The sequence below is a fragment of the Cyprinus carpio genome, chromosome A8 (assembly GCF_018340385.1).
Source record: "Cyprinus carpio isolate SPL01 chromosome A8, ASM1834038v1, whole genome shotgun sequence".
Taxonomy (NCBI): domain Eukaryota; kingdom Metazoa; phylum Chordata; class Actinopteri; order Cypriniformes; family Cyprinidae; genus Cyprinus; species Cyprinus carpio.
Window position 1 is genome coordinate 14026624 of NC_056579.1, and position 20030 is coordinate 14046653.

At 40.0% G+C, this 20030-nt stretch overlaps 1 protein-coding gene and 1 pseudogene across 3 annotated transcripts in view; both read left to right on the top strand.

The window, feature by feature from the left end:
* LOC109049306 (solute carrier family 13 member 3-like) overlaps window positions 1-11824 on the top strand; it is a 42787-nt gene extending 30963 nt beyond the window's left edge. For 2 of the 3 annotated variants that reach the window (XM_042762402.1, XM_042762401.1), the window contains exons 5-13: window positions 252-431; window positions 4604-4729; window positions 5407-5499; window positions 5594-5698; window positions 7524-7621; window positions 9518-9630; window positions 9825-9986; window positions 10941-11078; window positions 11166-11824. In XM_042762402.1, coding sequence (XP_042618336.1) covers window positions 252-431; window positions 4604-4729; window positions 5407-5499; window positions 5594-5698; window positions 7524-7621; window positions 9518-9630; window positions 9825-9986; window positions 10941-11078; window positions 11166-11342 — 1192 coding nt within the window. In that variant the 3' untranslated portion in view covers window positions 11343-11824. The remainder of the gene's footprint in view (window positions 1-251; window positions 432-4603; window positions 4730-5406; window positions 5500-5593; window positions 5699-7523; window positions 7622-9517; window positions 9631-9824; window positions 9987-10940; window positions 11079-11165) is intronic. The other variant, XM_042762403.1, reaches the window with a different exon arrangement.
* Window positions 11825-12668: 844 nt separating this feature from the next.
* On the top strand, window positions 12669-19616 carry LOC122145999 (annotated as a pseudogene).
* Window positions 19617-20030: the final 414 nt, after the last annotated feature.

Here is a 20030-nt window from a genome sequence, read left to right on the forward strand (position 1 = left end):
TTAAAAGTCAAACATCATCTTTAAAGTTCTTGCAGTAATTGCAGCAACAAATGTAAATATTATAGATAATCTAGACCCAATTATTGGATTTTAAGTTTAGCATAGCTGAATTTTCTGAGCCAAATGCCCATGTGGACATGAATGTTCTTGCGAATATGAATATGAGAACTATTTAGATCATCCTTTCATACTCCTAAACAATAAAGTCTGAATTATTATTAAGAGATTCTGTCCCCTCTGTAATCTCACAGACCGGACTGGACAGATAGATCAGAGCAAAAGAATCTGGAAGAAGCCAGAAGAGAGGCTCAATACCAGATGAAGGTGTGGAAAGGATTTCTGATTTGTATACCTTATTCTGCAAGCATCGGAGGAACTGCAACCCTCACTGGCACTGCCCCTAATCTGATCTTGGTGGGTCAGCTAAAGAGGTATACCATTTTTCCATGGTTGTCATGGTAAATGACCACAGTAATACTTTTGCATTCATTCTTTTATTCAGCTACATTCATTTACTGGATGCTTTTATCAAATTTAACCTTCTTCTGAGAGATACAATGTAAGTAACTCATCTTAAGGATGCAATAACATGAAAATTGCTGCAATACAAAGTTCCAAATTGCACTGAAGAGTGCAGGCTAGACATGTAGGTACAGTACAGCGAAAGAACTATAAACGAATGACAATAAAAAGTACTTTAAGTCCTTATGGAAGAGATGTGGACATTTTCTGAAGACAGAAACGCAGTCATTAATGTTATAGCTATAATGAATATGCCATTTCTAAAACACTTATGCTCAGCTCTAAAATATTTAATTGGCAAGACTGACAGTGCAATGTGTGTAGTATTAGTTAAAAAAAAAAATCTCATTCAGTATTCATGCATGAATGGAAAGTCATAGAAAATCATGTATTTTAAAAGTGTTGGACAGTACAATACTGTACAGGCAGCATTAGCAATTATTCATGTCAATATCAATGCTGGATGACACCATGGTGCTGTCATCTCCATTCTGCAGTCAGCTCTATTATCTGCCTTGATGAAAAAATATCAAAGATGAGAGGCTGTATTCAGTTCAGGCTTCAGTTCACATAATTAAATCAGTGCAATTAGTCCATTAGCTTTATTTAAACATTAACATGAATAACATTTCATTTCTCATTACCACTGGATAGACTTCATTTGTCTTTGTGCTAATGAAAGGTGTAGTACAAAAGTATATTCATGGCTCATTTAGTCTAGTGTATGAATTCTTGTAGTCCACCTTCATATAAAGCTTTATACGTGACGCACAATCCTACATGTGAAAACAGTGTTAAACAGTCATCTGGCAGTTCAGCTGTTTGTGCTTGGAACATTTACTGCACTGTTTCAACTAATGCATGCTAACAGGAATTTTGGATGGCACAGGCCTTTGGAAAAGCTGTTTAGTCAAGTAATTAGGTCACCAACAACAACAACAAGAACAGAACATAATTTGATTTCCACTCAGGAGGAACAGAGAGTTTGAGATGCCCCAAATCCAAGCTACATTAAAGCAAGTTTCCCAGGCTAGACAAATGTTTTAAATTTTCAGAATAATCGATTTTTTATCAAAGACGTTGCATGAGATGTGACATTATCAGTTTTGTAGATTAAACTGAGAATTTTAATGTACATGTTTATTTCTAAACAGATTATGATTAATTTATGATGAAAAAATATTTTAAGATCAAGTCTACAGTGTTAAAGGAGGAACCTTTAAAAACAAATTCCTCCCTAAACCCTCACAGTCTTCCTTTGAGTCCGCAATATTTTGTGACATAAAGCCGATTTGACTGTCCTGTAGAAGTCTGCTGCGGAGCTCACCTAAGTTCTGGCTCAGCAGAAGTGAATTGTGTCATAACTTTTCTTTCCAAATAATTCTGTTTATTCAAATTGGTTTGAAGGGGAAAAATAAATAAATCCTGTATCTACATAAAATGTAGCTGAGTGTCTGACTATGCTGCCATTGGTGAAAAGATTGAGCACAAATGGGTCTGAAAGTATAGCACCTGCTGTGTGAAAAGACTGAAGAGCACATTTAGTGGATGTAATTTATTGCAGCTGTTGAGCTTGTTTGTTCATGACTTGCATGTAAATGATGCATTATAAGCCAAAAATGTGAGTCTTGAATCAGAGAAACAGAGCGAGAGATAAACACAAAAGCAATTAACCTCATTATATAGTTTTCTTGGCTGGATAAGCCAACACAATCTCATGGCAATGTGTAACTGTTTTAAGTTTTAGTGAATTGGTGGCTAATTTGTATGAATTCGTACAATCTCATTCATGCCACTGTGATGTTATGTTTAGGAGTGGAGTTAAACATGAATCCTCCTGGAGACCTCAGACTGAACCGATTGTACTTAAGTTTGGCTTACACATATAATTCATAAATGTCATGAAGTGAGAGATCAAAGGTATGTACTGTTTTGCTGAAATCAAAACAGTGCAGTGTGGTTCAACCTTTAACATTTTAGGGGGTTGATTCTCTGTGAAAAAAACCCAAAGGTGAGCAGTACATCTCAAATAAAAACTTACTCACTGAGATATTCATGCAGTGTACTGTATATTTGTTTTAGTTTCTTGCATACTTTAGATGCAATTAAATGAAGCTTTGTGAATGTAATCTGAATGTGTTTCCACAATCAGGTTGGGAATTATTTCCCTCAGTAACTCTTTCAGAAACAGGCTCCAATCATTTACCATAATTCATCACTGATGTTTAATCAGCTTAGAATGTCTTGTCTTATAATGGCTAGACAAAAACCGGAGACAAAAGCAGCGCTGAAGTTACACAAAGTATGTTTTACAGCTGATATTATCACCAGTAAGATTTTTCATTTTGCTTTGACCTTTAAATGAAAAAAAAAAAAAATGTATTAGAATAAAAAAAATAAAAAAAGAAATAATTACAATTTAAAATAATAATTAATCTGGTTCTGTAAGAAAAGGTCGATCAAGGCAGCATTTAATATATATATATATATATATATATATATATATATATATATATATATATATATATATTATATATATATTATATATATATATATTATATATATAAAAATACACACTCACCTAAAGGATTATTAGGAACACCTGTTCAATTTCTCATTAATGCAATTATCTAATCAACCAATCACATGGCAGTTGCTTCAATGCATTTATGGGTGTGGTCCTGGTCAAGACAATCTCCTGAACTCCAAACTGAATGTCAGAATGGGAAAGAAAGGTGATTTAAGCAATTTTGAGCGTGGCATGGTTGTTAGTGCCAGATGGGCCGGTCTGAGTATTTCACAATCTGCTCAGTTACTGGGATTTTCACGCACAACCATTTCTAGGGTTTACAAAGAATGGTGTGAAAAGGGAAAAACATCCAGTATGCGGCAGTCCTGTGGGCGAAAAATGCCTTGTTGATGCTAGAGGTCAGAGGAGAATGGGCCGACTGATTCAAGCTGATAGAAGAGCAACTTTGACTGAAATAACCACTTGTTACAACCGAGGTATGCAGCAAAGCATTTGTGAAGCCACAACACGCACAACCTTGAGGCGGATGGGCTACAACAGCAGAAGACCCCACCGGGTACCACTCATCTCCACTACTAATAGGAAAAAGAGGCTGCAATTTGCACGAGCTCACCAAAATTGGACGGTTGAAGACTGGAAAAATGTTGCCTGGTCTGATGAGTCTCGATTTCTGTTGTGACATTCAGATGGTAGAGTCAGAATTTGGCATAAACAGAATGAGAACATGTATCCCATCATGCCTTGTTACCACTGTGCAGGCTGTGGTGTGGTGGTGTAATGGTGTGGGGGATGTTTTCTTGGCACACTTTAGGCCCCTTAGTGCCAATTGGGCATCGTTTAAATACCACGGCCTACCTGAGCATTGTTTCTGACCATGTCCATCCCTTTATGACCACCCATGTACCCATCCTCTGATGGCTACTTCCAGCAGGATAATGAACCATGTCACAAAGCTCAAATCATTTCAAATTGGTTTCTTGAACATGACAATGAGTTCACTGTACTAAAATGGCCCCCACAGTCACCAGATTCTCAACCCAATAGAGCATCTTTGGGATGTGGTGGAACGGGAGTTTCATGCCCTGGATGTGCATCCCACAAATCTCCACCAACTGCAAGATGCTATCCTATCAGTATGGGCCAACATTTCTAAAGAATGCTTTCAGCACCTTGTTGAATCAATGCCACGTAGAATTAAGGCAGTTCTGAAGGCGAAAGGGGGTCAAACACAGTATTAGTATGGTGTTCCTAATAATCCTTTAGGTGAGTGTATATATAAGGTCTGCTTAAAGTTAGCCCTAATACATTAGTAATTTTTTTTGCAGTAAATATTTCTGCAAATTTCATCAAAATGCCAGTAGTTGGCAACAAGTTAACACCTTAATGAGTGAGTCATTGAATCATTTATTCAAATGATTAGTTTGAATTCAGTTAGTTTTTATTCAGAAACTAAACACCTGCAAATTTCTCAGGTACTTGCAATTCTGCTGTGGGGTTTTTAAACTGTTTTCATTGGCGGAGCAGAAATGTGTTGCATGTTTGTGTCTGTAGCTACTTCCCTGAATGTGACCTCATAAACTTTGGGTCATGGTTTGTCTTCGCCTTTCCGCTCATGCTTCTCTTCCTCATTCTGGGATGGATCTGGATTGCTTTCCTCTATGGTGGACTCAATACACGGTAAGTACACAGTCTATAATTGATTTTGAGGAAATTGAAAGTTTTATTTTTTAGGGGTTTTTAATTATTTTTTTTCCACAGGCTAGGGCTGCACAATTATGACAAAAATCATAATTGTCAATTATTTCCTTGAAATTGTATTTGCGGTTATTAATTACGATTATCACAATTTACATTGAATTTGACATTTACATTTATAACATTGTTTGAAGCAACTGCATGCCATATATTGTTATATGAAAATAAACAAGCTGAAAACACTCTTGAAAAACCTTTATTGGTTTTCTATAGTATTAAGCCTTAAATGTCAACAATACATTGGATTGGTTTCTTCTTTAAATATATATAGAAAAAAAATGGATGGTATTATACTGCTATAGTAAAACTAGTAAATAAATAAATAAATAAATAAACAAACCCTTAAGATAACCTGAAGATTTTTTTATATATATATTTATGTAATATTATATATTTCAATTTTATACTCACTAATGCACTTTTTTATTATTTAATGTTTATTTACTTTTTTCAAATTTGTTTATTTAGTTAGTTTAATCTTATTTTTATTGTCTATTTATTTTAGTTTTTACTCTTTTACAACTTTTTTTTTTCTTAAACCCCAGTTTGAAAACCCCTGAACTATATTATATCTCATAAATGTGTCTGTTTTTTCTCAGGCTTTGTATTAGCAAACATGATGAACGGGAAGCCACAGAAGCAAAAGCAACAGCAGTTATTGATGAAGACTACAAGAAACTGGGCCCAATAAAGTAAATTGTGGAGCATTTCAACATTTCAAAAACACTTTCTGTTTCTTTCTTTTCGACAATAATTGAGTTACAATATAATCTTTTTGGCTTCTAGATTTGCAGAAGTATCTATCGCTTTCTTCTTCATACTTTTTGCCGTCCTTCTGTTCACACGAGATCCAAAGTTTATAACAGGATGGTCGACTTTCTTCAACAAAGGGTAAGCCACACAGTGACAGGCAGGTATTGAAAAATAACGGAGGCATTTTGAGTGTCACATTTTACATGAAAAATTCATTTCAGATGATTGCAAGATCAAAACTGTTATATTCTGACTGCATTTCGTTATATCTTCAGATCATATCTTTAGAATAGCAGTTTTCAGTTTATAGGGTGTTGATTCATGAATGACCTTTATCAATACAATTTATCTCTAAGAAATATATGTAAAATTCCAAAGGGACTAAAAACAAACAACTTCATAAAACATTCTTTTAACAACATTATTCACTAAAATAATAATCGGTATAATTTGTCTTCTCTCACAGCAATAAAGACAATGTTTGAATGCTGGTTGTCATAATTTAATATCTAATACAATCAGACCAACACAATGGCACTATATTTATACTTCTATGTAAATGTCAAATGCATTTCATATGTGCTACAACAAACCTCTCTCATCAGGATTTGATTTATTCTTCAAGATGAAAAATGTATGCAATTAGGAGTTACTTTAATTCGTTTTTGAAAAATTTGATTCAAAAATACATATTAATTAAGAACGGATTATTATATATATATATATATATATATATATATATATATATATATATATATATAGAGAGAGAGATAGATAGATAGATAGATAGATAGATAGATACACACACACACTATGTTTAAGTAGGTTTTTACTTTAAAAGTAAAAGTCTGTACATATGCAAATAAGTGTATCTAGAAATAAAGGCTTCCTCCTCTCACTTTTTTTTGGTCCATTACACTAATGCACTTATACAGAGAGGTTCAAAAATATGGACTAGTTGATCTGCGTCCTCCACAGAGCTGATGTTTCTCTATCTGCAGGATCGCAGTTCACCTCGAGTCACCCAAGACACCAAGACAAACCCACAACTTAAAGACAAAACATAGAGAGAACAGAATAATGTGTGCAGTGGGTGGGCTCAAAGGGTGATTCAACATCTCTAGATGAGAGGAATATGATTGAAAGCATGCTGTTTCTGAACATGAGATGATGAATCGGTTAGCAGGGTTATGGCAATTATATTTATTCAGTGGTTCATATTAATATGCTGAGATAAAAAATCAGGATTACTGCTTAAATTAATATCTTGTCTGCACAATTGTTTTGACGTCATTTTCATTCACACAACACATCTTATCTGCAGCTGTATATTATTTAATGGCAAAGTATGAGTGACTGAGTTTTCTACAGGGTTTCCACAGGTTCTTAAAAAGTCATCCTATCCCTGTGGAGAAGCGGGGAGATTGGGGGAGGGCGGGGAGTGGACCCTGAAAGACCTGTGAAAGCTGCCCATATCCTGCCCATATCCTGCACACTGCGGCTGTTAAATCAAAACAAAAACATGTTCTATTCACAAATTCTCTTACATGTCCTCATGGGATAGTAAAGAGTCATTAAATGCACACTTTAGAATCTCAAAGAAAGTAGCAGGTCAGGGTATGTTTTATAAACACTGTGAATTTGGACATAGCATAGTATTTTTTGCCTACTATGTACAGTATTATGGAAGTATGCATATTTTGATATTTGGATAGAAAGCTATGGTTCATACAGTAAGTATGCATCCTAGTAGCATAAGTGGTCTTGGACTCTATAAGTATGAAGTCTCAGCTGAACAATTTAAAACAGTAGAACAGCTTTTCCTATTATTTACCATTTGAAGGTCACACTGAATAACTTTGCCTCATTGTTGTTTACTGGAGCTCGAAAAAGCAACACTGAAGGTAACACTAGCAACACTTATTGCTTCTCCCTACATGTTTCTGTGTTTATCTCCTTTCAGCTACGTTTCTGATGCAGTAACTGGAGTCATCATCATCTCCATCCTCTTTTTCTTTCCATCCCAGCGTCCTTCTCTCCACTGGTGGTTCGATTCAAGAGGTCAGTGGGTGGTTTATTGATTTTCTGTTTGTGGTCTTACAACATCTGAGAGCTATGGAATTATAAATGTTAATTTGAACAAACTCCACAATCAATCAATATTATTAATTTTATATAATAAATCAGGGCCCAAAGACATAATAGGGTTGTATTAGACTTGAATTTGGTAAAATGGGACACTGTTTTGTGTTGTGATTTTTTTGGCAGGATAAATCTTGTCACTGCATTCCGTTACCACAGTAACTTTCCAGCAACACAGTTTATTCTGCCAGTCAAAGAGGTTTCTAGAGCATGTCTGAGTGCGGTTAATGTTGAATAAGATGAGGAATGTTAATGATTCAGATCAGCATGTCTAAGAGAAATCCAGCAAAGAACTGTGTGCAGAGAGATTATAATAATCTCAAACAAATCACACATCACATACTGTACATACTGTATCTTTTGTCTTAATTCAGAAAAATATGTTTGCTAATTTTTTATTAATCTACTTTGCAAAAATCTTTTGGATTAAAAACATTTAGTGACTGGTTTGGTTGTATAATTTCTAGTTGGATTATTAGAAGTTCTGTAAAATAATAAAGTGATAAATAAAGGGTCTTTATTGGCATCCAAATAATTCCATGAATAACCTTCAACATACTGTGCACAAAAGTTTTTTTTTTATGGTGAAAAAAGGTTCTTCAAGATTGTTAAAATGTTCTTCACACTAAGAAGAACACACTTTTTTAAGAATTGTTCACTAAAAGGTTATTTGGGGAAGATAGTTCTTCTATGGTAGAAAAAAGCAGAAGATAGTTCTTCTGTGGTATCGCTGTGAAAACCCCCTTTTGGAACCTTTATTTTAAAGAGTGTATTGTGTGTGCTCAAATAAAATTATATATTTGTATTTCTGCAATTTTAATCGGATTCTTGATGTTGAACAGCAGTGTACAGTTTACATTTATACATTTGGCAGAGGCTTTTAATCCAAAGCAAGTTACATTCACTGTAGTTTTCTTGGAAATTGAACCCAGAACATCGGTGCTGTTTAGGCCAGATGAGCAACAGAAAAATTATTGTCACTATTTGCTGAGATGTCTTCTACATGGCTTTGTGTTTATTTGTGATGTTGTATTTTTGGCTCAGTGCATTAATGTTTGACAAATATAGATTTTTGGGCTGAACTTTAGAGGTTGAGTCATCATAGTAATAGTAATGAAGTGAATATTGAACCAATTTTCTGAAACCACGTTGGCTTTCAGTGTTAGGCCTGTATTGTGAGTTCTTTTTTTCATATTTATTCGAATTTTTTAACGGTGCACATTAAGTTATTAATTCTAGACCACATGTAAAACATGAATATTGTAATATGCTGTAATATGCTGTCTAACTCACAGGCGGTATTTTAAATTGAGAGCTGTGAAGTAGCAGCACCAGACATTCTGGAGTCCACATTTACCATTTTTTGTAGCAATCAAATGAAGTAAAGATCTACATTTCATCTCCTGTCATTTGAATTTTGTTCTCAGCCTGTTCCAAATCAATTTTCTTTTCTGGTGCAGTTCAAAAGATGTAATCAAATTCAGTTGTCAAAAACACAGCATTTCCTGTAGACGTTTTGTGCAACAACATGAATGTTGAGTGAGCTGTAGAATGAAACTGCCTTGAACTCAGTGTAGTGTTTATGAATATTTAATATGTTTGTGTATTAGTACAGGATCATTCAGATTAATTGCTGATCAATATGGGTATTTCAATAATCTTTTTATTTATTTTTTTAATTAGCAACCCTTGATCCCCTCCAAAGTGAATATCTGTTTACAACCTTAAATCTTTCTTTCACATATGATTTGCCCTTGATATGGTCAGTCAGCTTGAGGTCATAATTAATTTTCATTTCTATCTTTATATCTCCAGCCTCAAATACACCATATGTGCCCCTGTTGTCATGGAGAAAAGCTCAAGAGTGCGTGCCGTGGAATATTATTTTACTGCTGGGTGGTGGATTTGCAATGGCCAAAGGCTGTGAGGTACCTCATTATCTGCTTTTCACTTTTTGGACTGAAATACAAGCTGGAACTTGACATAGCATGGCTGAAAGTTCAAATTGTAATTGGTACCTAAAATGTCCTAATTTAGTCAATCTTTTGATTATTTACTGAAAAACAATGTTAAATTGTGTAAACCCTATTACTCTGACTTAAAGGGTTTTTTTTGGCAATAGGAGTCAGGGTTAGCAGTATGGATAGGAAAGCACCTGCAGCCTCTCACCCAGGTCCCTCCTTCTGTCGCAGTTATCCTCATCACAGCCTTCATCGCCTGCTTCACTGAAATCGCCAGTAACATGGCCACCATCATTATCTTCCTCCCTGTCATCGCTGAACTGGTATGGACAAATGTATTGCATAACATACTGTATATACACTGTATAGAAGCATAAGAAGTATTTTAAGCTCACAATGGCTGCATTTATTTGATTAAAAATAGAGTAAAAATAGTACTAGTGTGAAGTATTACTGGAAACATTGGGCAGTCATGGCCTGATGGTTAGAGAGTCAGACTTGTAACCCAAAGGCCCCGGGTTTGAGTCTCAGTACCGGTAGGGATTGTAGGTGGGGGGAGTGAATGTACTGTGCTCTCTTCAATACCCCCACTGAGGTGAGACCCCTAGGCAAGGCACCAAACCCCCAACTGCTCCCCGGGCACCACAGCAAAAATGGTTGCCCACTGCTCTCTCTCTCTCTCTCTGTGTGTGTGTGTGTGTGGAATTGAATGGGTTAAATGCAGAGCACAAATTCTGAGTATGGGACACAATGCTTGACTACATGTCATGTCACTTTCACAAATATTACTGTAATTTAAAAATGCTTTCTATTTTAATATTTTAAAATTGAATTAATTCTTCTGATGGCAAAGCTGAGTCTTTACTGAGGAAATGTTTTTACTTTTGATCAATTAAATGCCTCCTTGCTAAATAAAAGTTGTAATTTATTACATAAAAAAAGTCTTACTGACCTCAAACATGAGCATTCAAATTTTGACACATTACCTACCATTACCATCAAAAGAAGTGACATTTATTTTAAATATATATTTTTTTTAATTAAGAATTTTATATTTAAAATTGTTATAAATCTCAAGCCAAATAAAAACAATAAAAAAAAAAAAACTTAAAAATCTTTCATCATCTTTATGTATTTAAAGATGCCGCTTAATTTGATATTTTATCTAATGTTATAATTTCCATAAATTTTTTAGTGTGACTTAAATGTCCCAATATTAAACATATATGATTCTATGATTTCATAGACGTTATATCCACCAAACACTTTATTTTCAGGCCATCCATGTGAAAGTCAACCCACTGTACTTCATGATCCCAGCAACAACTGGTTGCTCTTACGCTTTCATGCTTCCTGTGTCCACACCTCCAAACTCAATTGCCTTTGCCTCCGGACACCTGATGGTCAAAGATATGGTGAGAAAACAACTACAAAAACACATTACATCCGAGCACACAGAAGTTGTTTTCAGTTGCAGAATAAGACGTGTATAATGTTCACAGGTGAAAACGGGGTTTGTGATGAACATCCTGGGAATTCTTTGTGTGTCTCTGGCCATGAACACATGGGGTCTTCATATGTTCAATCTGCACACATACCCCGATTGGGCGAGACCTTTAAATGCTTCCTCAGCATCTGTGGCTACATATACTATAGCAACTATGAATATGACAGGCTAGAAAACAACTACAGAGACGAATATGGACTCCTATTCAATCCAGATTCTGTAAATACTGTAGATATAAGACTAAAAAGAAATGGAAAAATTGTTTAACTGAGGAATTCCCACTGTGGATGGATCAAGACTATCATGACCTCACTTCCTACTCAGCACTGCCCTCATGTGCCTTGATGCCGCTTCACTAATTTGGGGCAGGAATTTTAAAAATGTTTAAAAAATATGTTATGTTTATATATGTAGATTTGAACTGGTAGGAAGCATGTTAATTTCAAGATTTTAAAATCTATTATGGAACTCTTAACATTGTTAATAAAGTATCCTCTGCATCTGTTTCTTTAGATTGTAAATGTGTTGTGTTGTCATTTGTATTAATGTTGTAAATTAGTTGTATTTATGCAATGTATGCTATAATTATTAATTATGTAACATTTCTGTTATGATCTTGTGCTCATTATCCATAAATCCCAATTAAAGCTTTGATCCAACAAGATTATCTAGAGTTATTGGTGATCCTCTAAACAGACCCACTGACAGATTTAATACTCAAATCCATATTAATTAATCAGTATAAAAAAAATGTCCACTGCTATTACAGAACAGGAGAAAATACAGTGTGGGATTGTTGGAGATGGTAACGTGAAAGCACAGAAGTCTGTACTTGTTTTATGAAAACTACTTGAAACCAGCAAGCACATTATTTACAGACTTCCCTTTTAAACAAATGCTTTCCATCTTCCATGAAAAGAGCAGTATTGTTTTTTTTTTTTTCTGCCATGCCACGTGGTGTTGTGTAAGTGACCATGTTAGAGGCTGTGCAGTGTTACCGGTATTTGGGATTCATGTGAATCTGAGCAACCGAATGAGTCAGTGTGCATGTGTGTTCAGCACCCAGCTCAGAGTCATAGGATTGAATGAATATAAATATGTGTGTCTTCTGTGCCAAGCTCAATATGAAGCTTACCAGTTCTGCTATGATGAGGACCGACCTTTCAATGTTGAGATAAATCCATGATCCCAGCAGCCTCCTTTAACCAATAGTAATGATGCCTTTAAGAAACTACAATCTCTCTATTTCGTCCTTCAGGTATGTCAGTATTTCTGCAATTATAAAATAAATATGGTTCCAAACAGAGACGCTTAGCACCATAATTGAGCAAGAAGCAGACCCAGTGGAAGAAGGCTATGTATTAGTTAAGTGATAACACTTTATTTTACAGTATTCTCATGTAAATACTGAGATATATTATTGCACTACATTTAATAAATACGTAGGTGTTGATTTTGCTATTGCTGATACTATATCAATTAGATGGGGACCAAGTAGATGGGGACCAAAGGCTGTAAAGCTCCAAAAAGAACAAAAAATTTAACCATAAGCCATAAAAAGTATCTTGCAAAAATTTGTCAATATGACTTTGTTAGTGGTTCTCATATGACTTTGTTTGATTTGTTGTTTATAGAAAATTTTGTTTGACAGTCATAGTCACCATTCACTTTTAATGGAAAAAGCTGACTAGAAATTTGTTATAGTCTCCCTGGGTGGCCACTAGGGGTCTCACTTCCCCTTATTGTCACCTTCTTCAGAACTACATTTCCCACTAGCCTTATCTGTTCATCACTGTTCATTGTGTTCAGCTGTCACCACTTACCTTGTTTGCACCTGTCTTTAAATACCCTGGTTGTTTCTATCATTGTTACGGAGTCCTTGTTGAATGTCACCCTGGTTTGTCGTGGTTCTTGGATGTTGTGTATTTTTCTTGTTTCTGGACTGCTTACCTGGATTGTGACCTTTGCCTGGCTGATAATGAGACTTGGATTATCCTAATAAAACATACTGCAATTGGATCTACCTGTTTGTGTGCGTGTCGTGACAGAAGGACTCCGTGATGCCTAGATCCAGCGGTGTGGGATTTCGAATCCGTTCCCCAGCCACCATGGAGGAACGGAGGGGGAGACTCCGGAACTTAACCACCCTTCGTCAAAGGGGGAGTGAGGTGGGTGGCCTGGCGCAATTGTTTTGGACCATGGCGGTCGGGTTGGGTTATAATGATGCAGCACTGAAGGACTTTTTTAACAATTGTCTGGATGACCCTTTGCCTCAATGGGAGATGAAGGGGCTGGAGATCCTAGACTTTTGGGGGTTTACCCGTTACCTGTGCCATCGTGCTCAGTGGGATACATCAACCACACTTGAGTCTCCAGACAAGATGGCCGCCAGCCCAGCGCTGAAGCACAAGATGTCCGCCAGCCCAGCGCCACAGCACAAGATGGCCGCCAGCCCTGCGCCACAGCCCAAGATGGCCGCGGAGACAGTATTAAGTTACTTTTCCAGGATGTGCCAGATCCCAGAGTGTCCCAGGAGTGTTTACATCACGGCCGCTGAGCCAGCGCCAATGCCCAAGATGGTCACCAGTTCAGCACCACAGCACAAGATGGCCGCCAGCCCAGCGCCACAGCACAAGATGGCCGCCAGCCCAGCACCACAGCACGAGATGACCGCCAGCCCAGCACCACTGCACAGGATGGTCGAATCTACACCTGTGTTGGCAGACAAGATGGTTGACTCAACCCCTGAGTCTTCCGTCAAGGAGCCACCGGCACGCCATCATAGAGGCCGCAGGAGGAGGAGACAGGCCTCAGCCGTTCCTCAAGGCCCGGAGGACGTTCCCGAGCAGGCCGCTGCCGTCCAGGAGGACGTTCCCGAGCAGGCCGCTGCCGTCCAGGAGGACGTTCCCGAGCAGGCCGCTCCCGTCCAGGAGGACGTTCCCGAGCAGGCCGCTGGCGTCCAGGAGGACGTTCCCGAGCAGGCCGCTGCCGTCCAGGAGGACGTTCCCGAGCAGGCCGCTGTCGTCCAGGTGGACGTGTCCAAGGTTCCCGAAGCGGTGCCTGATGCCGAAGCGGTGCCCGATGTGGTTCTGGAGGTCGAGGCGGTGCCCGATGCCATTCTGGAGGTCGAGGCGGTGCCCGATGCCATTCTGGAGGTCGAGGCGGGGCCCGATGTTGTTCTGAAGGTCGAGGCGGTTCCCGATGCCGAGGCGGTGCCCGATGCCGATGCCGAGGCAGTGACCGATGCCGTTCCGCAGGTCGAGGCTGTGCCCGATGCCGAGGCTGTGCCCGATGCCGAGGCTGGGCCCGATGCCGAGGCGGTGCCCGAGGCTGTGCCCGATGCCGAGGCGGTGCATGCTGCTGTTCCGGAGGCCGAGGCGGTGGCCGATGCCGAAGCGGTGCCCGATGCTGTTCCGCAGGTCGAGGCGGTGCCCGATGTTGTTCCAGAGACCGAGGCGGTGCCCGAATTGGTTCCAGAGACCGAGGCGGTGCCCGATGCGCAGGCCGAGGTCGTTCCCGAGGCGGTGCCCGATGCGCAGGCCGAGGTTGTTCCTGAAGCGGTGCCCGATGCCGTTCCGCAGGTCGAGGCGGTGCCCGATGTTGTTCCAGAGACCGAGGTGGTGCCCGAGTTGCTTCCAGAGACCGAGGCGGTGCCCGAGGCGGTGGCCCGATGCGCAGGCCGAGGTCGTTCCCGAGGCGGTGGCCGATGCGCAGGCCGAGGTCGTTCCTGAGGTGGTGCCCGATGCAGAGGTCATTCCCGAGGCGGTGTCCTTGTCCAAGGCCGTTCCCGAGGCCGTTCCCGAGGCGGTGCCCGAGGCCGAGGCCGTTCCCGAGGCGGTGCCCGAGGCCGAGGCCGTTCCCGAGGCGGTGCCCGAGGCCGAGGCCGTTCCCGAGGCGGTGCCCGAGGCCGAGGCCGTTCCCGAGGCGGTGCCCGAAGTCGAGCCCGAGGCTGTTCCCGAGGCGGTGTCCTTGTCCGAGGTCGAGCCCGAGGCCGTTCCCGAGGCCGTGCCCGAGGCCGTTCCCGAGGCGGGGTCCTTGTCCAATGCCGTTCCTGAGACCGTTCCCGAGGCGGTGCCCGATGCCGAGGTCGTTCCCGAGGCGGTGTCCTGGTCCGATGCCGTTCCTGAGGCCATTCCCGAGGCGGTGGCCGATGCTGTTCCGGAGGCCGATGCGGGGCCCGAGATGGTTCTGGAGGCGATACCCGTGTCCAAGGCCGTTCCCGAGGCGGTGCCCTTGTCTGAGGCCGTTCCCGATGCCGTTCCCAATGCCGTGACCGGGCCATCGCCACAGCCTGCTCCTTACTGGCTCCCCGATTGGCAGGTTCCGTTCGGGCCACTCAAATGGCGAATTCCTCCCTGGCCGTCTGCACAACGAGAATGGACTGATCCACCGTGGCCACCTGAACTGCCTGGCCCCTCGTGGTCCCCTGAACTTTCGGGTCCACCGTGGCCACCTGAACGGCCTGGTCCCTCGTGGTCCCCTGAACTTTCGGGTCCACCGTGGCCACCTGAACTGCCTGGTCCCTCGTGGTCCCCTGAACTTTCGGGTCCACCATGGCCCCCTGATCTGACCAAGCCACCTGGGCTACCAGGGGAGCCATCGCTGCCGGTCCCGGTTCCCCTACACGGGCCTGGCCCGCCATCCCTCCCCCTGTTCTGCCTCCACCAGTCCACCTCCCTCCTGGTCTCTTTGTTTTGTGTTTATTTTGTTCTGAGGAGCATCTGGAAGCTGCTCCTTAGAGGGGGGTAGTGTCACGGTGTCTGTTCTGTGTCTCCCTGGGTGGCCACTAGGGGTCTCACTTCCCCTTATTGTCACCTTCTTCAGAACTACATTTCCCACTAGCCTTATCTGTTCATCACTGTTCATTGTGTTCAGCTGTCACCACTTACCTTGTTTGCACCTGTCTTTAAATACCCTGGTTGTTTCTGTCATTGTTACGGAGTCCTTGTTGAATGTCACCCTGGTTTGTCGTGGTTCTTGGATGTTTATGTTTCTTGTTTCTGGACTGCTTACCTGGATTGTGACCTTTGCCTGGCTGATAATGAGACTTGGATTATCCTAATAAAACATACTGCAATTGGATCTACCTGTTTGTGTGCGTGTCGTGACAATAGCTGTGTTTATCCTGTCATCTCTCATCCATCCATTCCGATGTGCCTTCACTCTAATCTTCCCAACATTGTTCACCCGACAAGGCCGTAAACTGCTTTTGTCCACATCCATGATGATCATAGTGCTGTACGTCCTACCCAACATTGCTGCCAACATTGCAACTCTCACACATGTTGTGAAATGCGCATCAGAAAAACTCTCTCAAAGTCTCCTAAGCAGCTCAGAGCTCATCAACATCATTAAGGACAATATAGTCAGAAGAGCCGAAGAGAGTAAATATGAGAGTTTATTGCAAATGCTGTGTGATTTTTAAACACACCACACATATTAATGTCTCAGAAGTGAAGGGACGGTTGCATTTGTTGAGTCAGCGAGTGCAGGAGGATTTTTCTGAAGTTAAAAGTCAAGTACAGGACCTGAAGCTGCTATTCAGCAGAATCTTTGCTGCTGTTTTTGTTCTGTATTTGTTCACAGAGTCTGTCATGTACCTTCGGTCTTATCTGACGTCTGTAAGATTTGACAACACTTATATCACAGGTGGGCTCAGGAAGAAAGGAGCTGAAAAAGGGATTGTGGTTGAAGCAAAGGATGTGAAAAATGGAGTAAACTCCACCAGTTTCAGAATAACTCAAAAAGAACTTTTCAAATGTCTGGCTCCAGCAGTGGTGATCACTCTGTATCTGCTATTGACAATCTCTTTGATAGTGCTGGACCATTTCTTGTATTACTTGGTGAAATTAGGTGTTCCTTGGATTTCAAACATGCCATCCACCAACATCGGCATCAACATCAACTTCAAGGTAATCCACTCCACCAATTTCTCCTTACAGATATCCTGACGAAATGTAACTCCAAGAAATGAGTCTTTGACCTATTGCTATTGTTCCTCATTTGTAATTCGCTTTGGATAAAAGCATCTGCTAATGTAGAATAAGCATTGCTTTAAATTTATACTAATGTACAAGCCCGATTCCAAAAAAGTTGGGACACTGTACAAATTGTGAGTAAAAAAGTAATGGAATAATTTACAAATCTCATAAACTTATATTTTATTCACAATAGAATGTAGATAACATATCAAATGTTGAAAGTGAGACATTTTGAAAAGTCATGCCAAATATTGGCTCATTTTTGATTTCATGAGAGCTATACATTCCAAAAAAGTTGGGACAGGTAGCAATAAGAGGCCGGAAAAGTGAAATGTACATATAAGGAACAGCTGGAGGACCAATTTGCAACCTATAAGGTCAACTGGCAACATGATTGGGTATAAAAAGAGCCTCTCAGTGTGGCAGTGTCTCTCAGAAGTCAAGATGGGCAGAGGATCACCAATTCCCCCAATGCTGCGGCGAAGAAAAATACTTGAGCAAAGGAGTTTCTCAGAGAAAAATTGCAAAGAGTTTGAAGTTATCATCATCTACAGTGCATAATATCATCCAAAGATTCAGAGAATCTGGAACAATCTCTGTGCGTAAGTGTCGAGGCTGGAAAACCATACTGGATGCCCGTGATCTTCGGGCCCTTAGACAGCACTGCATCACATACAGGAATGCAACTGTAATGGAAATCACAACATGGGCCCAGGAATACTTCCAGAAAACATTGTTGGTGAACACAATCCACTGTGCCATTAGTTGTTGCCGGCTACAACTCTATATGTCAAAAAAGAAGCCATATCTAAACATGATCCAGAAGTGCAGATGTTTTCTCTGGGCCAAGGCTCATTTAAAATGGATTGTGGCAAAGTGGAAAACTTTTCTGTGGTCAGACGAATAAAAATTTGAAGTTCTTTTTGGAAAACTGGGATGCCATGTCATCCGGACTAAAGAGGACAAGGACAACCTAAGTTGTTATCAGCGCTCAGTTCAGAAGCCTGCATCTCTGATGGTATGGGGTTGCATGAGTGCGTGTGGCATGGGCAGCTTACAAATCTGGAAGAGCACCATCAATGCTGAAAGGTATATCCAAGTTCTAGAACAACATATGCTCCCATCCGTCGTCTCTTTCAGGGAAGACCTTTCATTTTCCAACATGACAATGCCAGACCACATACTGCATCAATTACAACATCATGGCTGTGTAGAAGAAGGATCCGGGTACTGAAATGGCCAGCCTGTAGGCCAGATCTTTCACCCATAGAAAACATTTGCCGCATCATAAAGAGGAAGATGCGACAAAGAAGACCTAAGACAGTTGAGCAACTAGAAGCCTGTATTAGACAAGAATGGGACAACATTCCTATTCCTAAACTTGAGCAACTTGTCTCCTCAGTCCCCAGACGTTTGCAGACTGTTTTAAAAAGAAGAGGGGATGCCACGCAGTGGTGAACATGGCCTTGTCCCAACTTTTTTTGAGATGTGTTGATGCCATGAAATTTAAAATCAACTTATTTTTCCCTTAAAATTATACATTTTCTCAGTTTAAACGTTTGAAATGTCATCTATGTTGTATTCTGAATAAAATATTGAAATTTGAAACTTCCACATAATTGCATTCTGTTTTTATTCACAATTTGTACAGTGTCCCAACTTTTTTGGAATCGGGGTTTGTACAAAAGTATAAGTAAACAATGAAAAGTCAAAGTAAACTGTAAGTCAAAGTCAAACAGACTTTTTTTTCATACTATGAAGTCAGTGACTAACTGTTTGGATACCAACATTCTTCAAAATATCATCCTTTGTGTCCAACAGAAGAAAGTAATGCATACAGGTTTGGAACAACTTGACGTAGAATAAATGATGGCAGAATTTTCATTTAAAATTAAAGCAGAAGTTTCCAAAAATTAAAACACTCAGATAAATTAAAAAGGCTAGTGTTCACAATTGTGAAAAATAATAACGATTCTTTCTTCTCTTCCCCTTTATCTTTCCAATCATCTCAGGTTGGAGCAGAATTGGACATCTGTATCTTTAGCTCAGACTGTCAGGTAGACCTCAGCAGAACTTACACAGCCCTAATACCCTCTGATCCAAATGTGTGTGAGGCCCAATCCAGTAAACTGAACCCAAGTGTAGTGACGATGCTGGTGTTCCTCTATCTGTTCAGCTACACCCTGCTGCCGCTGGAGGTCTATGCGCGACGCATTCGGAGGAAAGTAGCAGCTTCTTTCTTTCAGGCTCAAGAGGGGAGAAGGGTCGAGTTCCTTATCAAGAAAATACAAATTAAACAAAAAGAAAGACAAAATGAAGTTTTCTTCATAGAAACCAAGCATCAAGATAAAGAAGTGTTTGGGATGATAGATCAGCTATAATACACTCGATACTAGGCTGCATGCTATACATTTTTATTTGAACTGTAAATATTGTATTTAAATAATAAATGTACATAATTCAAATTTGTGAAACAAATATTTTGTTCAACAACATTTACTTTCTCAAAATAACAGACAGTTCTCATGCACAGAGAAGCGGTAAATTATTTTGATATTGTTTTGACTTTTGTTTTTAATTTAGATAATCCTTGTTTATTTATACTGCAGTGAAGAGGCATGCAATCTGACCTATGATGCTGTAAAAGGGGGAAAAAATACCTCAGTGTTTAACAGAGTGAAAACAGCTTTCTGCTTTTACCTTACAGTTCACAATCCATTAGAGGACTGTGTTTGTGACACTGGAGGGACTGGATGATGGAAACATGACACTAATGGACAAGAAATCAAAGGGTCTTACAGCACAGCAAGAAGGAAGTGTAAATGCATAGGGGGCTGCAGTGGTTATTATATGTGTATATTATACTGTATGTGCATATA